Genomic DNA, 5,713 nt, shown 5'->3' with positions numbered 1-5,713 from the left:
CCCTGTAAAACTGCAAAATAACCTGTACTATGTACTTAACACCAATGATTTAGCAGTTTAGTGCTATTTTATGACTATTTGTTGCAACTATGACGATTTTTAACCAATTTATACTATTTTATTACAGTGTCATTTTCACAAATCTTGAATTGATATGCATATAAATTATGTTCAGTGTACATGATATATGTAAACCGTGGCACCCCAGCGTTAAGATTCTAGGTCCATTACTGCACGGGAACCTCACGCATGCCACGCGTACAAGTGTTTCCACCAACTCTAAAGAGGGCTGTGGGCATTCTATTTCTATCAAGATAGACATGAACTTGTTTTTTTTATTTTTATTGTTTTTGCGGGGGAGACATGAACCTGATTATCCAAAAAAAAGATACACAGGAACCTTAGTATATGAGCCTTGTTGAGATTTTGAAGCTTCGACACCAGCAGAAGGCCGTTTAATCACAGTCGTCAAACCTAATTATAAGATTTTTTTGTAAGAGTTTGTAGCATAATCCTTTTCTCCTGTATTGTTTTTTTAACGGTTTTTAATTTTTTTTGAACGGTTTTCTCCTGTATTGTGATTTCAGCATACAATAATAGATGGTACTCCCGCTGTAAAGAAATATAAGAGCGCGGTAGTAGTCAAGTTTTGGCTAATACCGATAGTTTTAAATAGCGCGCTAAGCCTCTTAGCGGCGGACCTTTTCTAAATGCTATAGCGTGCACACGAAGCTATAGCGAGCTATTTAAAACGTTTGTTCATTTGTTTGGATCAAAGTCTCTTAGCACAAGACCTTCTGTAAATGCTATAGCGTGCTATGACGGGCTATTTAAAACAGTGCTGATACCATACAATCAAGAGTTCGTCTATTCTTCTGAGATGGTTTTTCTTCTAAAAGTCCAGCAAAATATTTATTGTGATCTGTAAAGAAAAAGAAAGGTGTCTCGTGTAGTTTGTGTTTATATACAACGAAAAATTGATTTACAGAGCTGTGATCTACTCCACATAACACGTTTTGGGAGGAAGAGGACACACGATCACAGCAGCTTCGGCGGCGGGGGCCCTGAGAAATCCGGTGGGCTATATGAGAGCTTTAGGATCCAGTTGGCAAGCCTGTTCTTGTTTTGCTCCTGAGCTTCCTGGCAACTGGGGGTTGGGGTCTTCTCAATGGTTCCATATCTATCAAGAGTCGCCTTGAGATTTTCAAGGGTTTTAACTATCTGAGTAAACTCAGGCCTCTTCTCGGGTTGAGCGGACCAGCATTGCTCCATCAATTGTTGCAATGGTGTCGGGCAGCTCGAAGGAACAACCGGTCTCAAGTTCTGAAATTAGAATTTCGTTAACAAACAGTTCATGCGCAGAATTGTCAAGTGAGTAAACTTAATGTTTCTTTGGTAAATTCCTCACTACGGTAGAAACAAATTGGAAGGTAAGTGAATTAGGAGAGCAAATACCTTATTAACAACTGCATAAGCTGCTTGGAGAGGAGTCATCTCTTCATAAGGGATGGAACCACTAACCAGTTCCCACAAGACGAGCCCAAAACTATAGACATCGACTTTCGGACCATATGGCTTGCGCTTACACATCTCTGGCGCCATCCATCTATATGTGCCTGGGTCGTCTTCCATCGTGTTGCAGTAAACGTCTTCAAAAGCTACTCCGAAATCAACGACCTTTGCGCAACATTCTGCGTCGAATAGAATGTTCTCAGGCTTCACGTCACGGTGGATTACTCCTTGCGAATGCACGTATTCCAGACCACGTGCAATGTCCAGGGCAACGGAGATAATCTTCTCCAAAGGAAGTTGCTTGCCCTCCAGCTTGCGCAGATAGGCTCTCAAAGAGCCCCCAGGCAGGAACTCAGTGATGACACAGAAGACAGGTGCAGAGCTACATGCCCCAACCAGCTGCACAAAATATTGTGAATGGATTTAACATAACTCTTTGTTACAGTATGTGATGAAATCTAGAGTACCAACATGATAAAATGTAGCCACAGTCCAATGATACTACCTTTCTTATGCTAACAGTGCTGTTTAAAAAAACTGATACAAATACAGCTGCGGTGGTCCAGGTAGTCTAATCCCAAGCGAAGGAAATTATTTTTCTTATTATTTTTTGTGAAACAGGCTATGAGCTTGACAACTATGACAACATTGATTACACTGATGGGTATGATATGGGAGCAGTTAGTAGATAGTTATGTCCAATTCAAAGACATTGACTAGTATCCTACTCGTGTACTTGTCATCTCCAGAGGAAGATATTTCTTCTTTTTTTAGTGGCAGGGGGAGAAGATACTTGGCATTGCAGTGAGCATGTTCCGTGTATATGTCACTAGGGAGAAATACCCTGGATTATCTACTGTCAGCAAAGTCATGCTTGCAGAAACACTACTAAGAAATGCAAGAAATACAGAAGAGCAAAGTTGAGGCCCTATGGAAGGTAATGCATATTGCACCTGTTAATAATTTGAGGGGTGCTGCATACTGACTCAACTATGCAAAATCCCCAAATTCAAGTATGGACAGTTCCATGAGTACATAGAAAGGCAAAATGACATAGTGGTTACTGTACTGTTTTCTAATTTAGAAATAAATGCTACTCATGGGCAATGGATAGCTAGAAAACATCAAAAGAAAATTTATGTGGAAATTCATTTCATTACCTCAATGACATTACGATGCTGGAGCCGAGCCAAAATGGTAACTTCGACAGTGAACTGCTTCTCAAGCCGAGCAGCCAATTCCGGATCTTCACCATCATCAGGTAGCCTGATAAACTTGACAGCAACAGGCTGCTCCTTGTAGATTCCATGGAACAGACGACTATACGCTCCTGATGCAAATCTATGGCCAATGAGTAACTGTGAGCGGTCGACCGTCCATTTCTCAAGTACATCGAGCGCAGCGACCTTTGCAACTCTAGCTTCCGAGTTCCTTGGCCAGGAAGAGGCCCTTTTGGTTACCAATTTGGTCGCTGCTCTTGTCGAAGAGAATGCAAAAGGGGGACTATCATCCAGCAACCGAACAGAGCTAGATTTCCTTTGCCGCTGTGGAGAGGAGAACCTCTTGCTGGCAGCTTTCGCCTCCCTAAAAACGTCGGAGATGACGCGCGCTGGGATAGGGGATTTCGCTCTTCTCTTCGGCTTTGATCCATCCCCAGCAACCTTGAAAGATACACTCCGTGGATTAGAATCCCCGGCTAGCCCTGCATCCTTGGCAAAGTAAGGACCTGGGCTAGAGCACACCCTCTGCAACCTCAAGCTTTGCTCCTCGGAGTGGAAAGAGAACTCCAGCGTGTTGCCTGAGCTTCCATCATTCAAACCCCGGACAATACGCCGATTAGGAATATCCAGTGATTTCAAGCTCAGGCCGTTTCCCTCGGGTCCAACCTCACGCCGATCTTGCATCATCGACGTTTCTTTCAGTGAGCCATCGCCAACAGAACCACTCTGTTTCAGCTGAACATCTGAAAACACAACATCTTTCGGCTTCCGGTCTGCCTGGCCGGCTGCCGATTTTGCCCTGGGAATCGCCGGCCTCGCCGGGTTTGAGACCGCCCCTTTGGCCCTCGGCCGCAGGCTCTTGAGCTCCGAATCAAAATCTTTCTGCATGGACACGGCGCGGCGGCTGAACTGCTCGTCGAAGGAGCACCTGCCGGAGCTAGACCTGACGATGGAGTGCGAGAACTTGGTGCGCCGCACCCACGAGTACTCGTCCTCGTCCATCTCCTCCGCGAAATCTCAAGCAAACCAGATCCGAGAATACCGTAGGGCCGTCACGAAGTTGCAGCAAGAACTGGATCAGAGGACTCTGGGAATCTGAGAACCTGACGCTAGAAGAGGATCTGCATTTGATCCCTCCCCGCCGGCGGTGAGACCCCGGAGTGCGTGCTGCTCCATCGCGGTCGACTCCGGCGCGCCATTCGACCAGATTCAACCGCCAATCGCCGGCTCCTCCTCGTCGTCGTTGGCCCGAACCTGAATCAGTTTGTTGGATTGAACGCTCAGAAACAAAACAGCAAATCAAATCGAGAAGAAGGAGAAAAATCCGGCCTTGTGCGTGGCGGGGGCGGGGGCGCTACCAAGATTCCTAGTGCGTATCGGGGGCGGGGGGCACCACGGAATCAACCAATCTACCGAACGAGGGAGGGAGAGAAGGCGGGCCAACCGGTCGGTTCGGGAAAGGCCAAGGCATGGACCGAACAGTAGGCCGTACGTGCGTGGGCGAATGAGGGGAGCGCGGCGGCGGACCGGGACACGCCGCCCGCTCGCTCGCTCGCTCGCAGGGTGGGAAAGGGGAGGGGAGGGAAAGCGACGAGATGCGTCGCCCCGAAGCAGACGGTGGCGAGTGGAGTAGGAGTAGGAGTATAATATTGTTTTTGTGGCGGGATTCAAAGGCCGTTGGTCTCACGCCTCTTTCTCCGCCGTCGTCGCCTCCCGTGACGCCATGGGAAGACGCGCGCGCCCAGATCGAATCTAAACCCGGCGAAAGCGAATGAAACGGCCGCCGGAGGCAGCGGATTGGCGGAGGCGACGGTCGGGCCGAATCGGGATCACGCGGAGCCGAGGAAAAGCGGCGTGAAAAGCGGGGGGAAAGAATGTTAAGAGGGTCGCACGCGCGCGCACGGGAAAGGCGAGGCCCGCGTGGGCGCGGCGAAGAGCTGGAGGAGAAGGACGAGCGCGTACCGTATGGAGAGGAGACAGGAGAAGAGCTTCTACGCCTCCTCCGTCGCCGTCGCCGTCGTCGCTGCGGGTGCGGGGAAGACGCGCCTCGTCGTCCGTCCGTCTGTCCGACCTCGGCGGTGGTCAGTGTCGGGGGTCGCGCGTGGAAACCTGGAACTCTGGTCCGGATGTGGCCGGGAAGGCAGACAAGTACGGGGTACGAGAGGGTACACTTGGAAACTGTACGGTGCGGAGGGGGAGGGCCGCGACGAGGAGGAGGAGGACGGACGACGACGGGCTGCGTGAGTGGGAGGTCGTCTACTACAACTAGAGAAAAATGCAATCTTTACTCCCACTCGACACAATTATTTGGGGCGGGCCTTGTTCGCTTGCGATGGGAGATGTTCCGCGCTAGCTAGCGTTGTTATCGGAGCTCCTTTCCTTTTTCTTTTCTGAATGAATGAAGGCGAGTTGGGTTGGGTGCGGGGTGATGTGGCGTGCGTGGTGTTGGTTCTTCTCTTCTTCCTCCTATCAAGTCCCCGTTGAGTGAGTTGTTGTTGTTACGTGGACGTCGGCGAGCGTGGACTGGGGCGGGTGGGTGTCTGATTGCTGATTGGCATGGCGTGTTGGCATGCACGGGGCCCCGGCCGGGGAGCGGTGACCTCACGCGCTTGACCGTGGAACCTGATGGAGGAGCGATAGCGGCGGCATCAACCGCTGCGGGTGCGGGGCATCGGATGCCGTCTCCCGCCCGCCGCGGCGTGTGTCTGGCCTGGTCGGCTGCGCCTCGCGTGCGCGCTCGCCGGGGGACATGCGTGTGCCGACCCACGTTGCAGCCCCGGTGCTGGCGCCCGCCCCCCGTGCCGGCCGGAAGGAGCATGATTATTTTACAAAGACATCAAAATGCCATCGTATATCTGGTAAGAAAAGTACCAAGTCCCCTGAAAAAACTGTACCGAGGAGTATAATGGAAAGGTGAATCAACCTGTGCTTGCATTGCATGGTTAGGATAACAGTGATATTCTGTCCCATCAGGGTTCAAA

The 5,713-nt window shown here is 50.1% G+C and overlaps 1 protein-coding gene across 2 annotated transcripts; it reads right to left on the bottom strand.

The window, feature by feature from the left end:
• Positions 1-829: 829 nt before the first annotated feature.
• On the bottom strand, positions 830-4,992 carry LOC119287265 (fibroblast growth factor receptor 4-like). 2 transcript variants are annotated; one of them, XM_037566793.1, is made up of 4 exons: positions 4,695-4,992; positions 2,673-3,986; positions 1,456-1,911; positions 830-1,323 (listed from the first exon to the last, which is right to left on the bottom strand). In XM_037566793.1, the coding sequence occupies exons 2-4, from the start codon at positions 3,732-3,734 to the stop codon at positions 1,039-1,041; spliced, it is 1,803 nt and encodes a 600-aa protein (XP_037422690.1). In that variant the 5' UTR covers positions 3,735-3,986; positions 4,695-4,992; the 3' UTR covers positions 830-1,038. The 2 variants fall into 2 exon arrangements, with proteins under 2 accessions (XP_037422690.1, XP_037422683.1); XM_037566786.1 differs by lacking the exon at positions 4,695-4,992 and adding an exon at positions 4,091-4,620.
• Between the last annotated feature and the right edge of the window lie 721 nt (positions 4,993-5,713).

This window comes from Triticum dicoccoides, chromosome 1A (assembly GCF_002162155.2).
Source record: "Triticum dicoccoides isolate Atlit2015 ecotype Zavitan chromosome 1A, WEW_v2.0, whole genome shotgun sequence".
Lineage (NCBI taxonomy): Eukaryota > Viridiplantae > Streptophyta > Magnoliopsida > Poales > Poaceae > Triticum > Triticum dicoccoides.
Note: the sequence above shows the minus strand (reverse complement) of the source record. Positions and strands in the feature narration are given on the sequence as shown.

Bases quoted from the DNA above. Each gene is read 5' to 3' on its own strand.
- LOC119287265 (XM_037566793.1), bottom strand. From the start codon at position 3,734: ATGGACGAGGACGAGTACTCGTGGGTGCGGCGCACCAAGTTCTCGCAC. The intron at 1,912-2,672 runs GTAATGAAATGA...TATTTTGTGCAG, and splicing joins AGCATCGTAATGTCATTGAG to CTGGTTGGGGCATGTAGCTC. The intron at 1,324-1,455 runs GTATTTGCTCTC...TTCTAATTTCAG, and splicing joins CTTATGCAGTTGTTAATAAG to AACTTGAGACCGGTTGTTCC.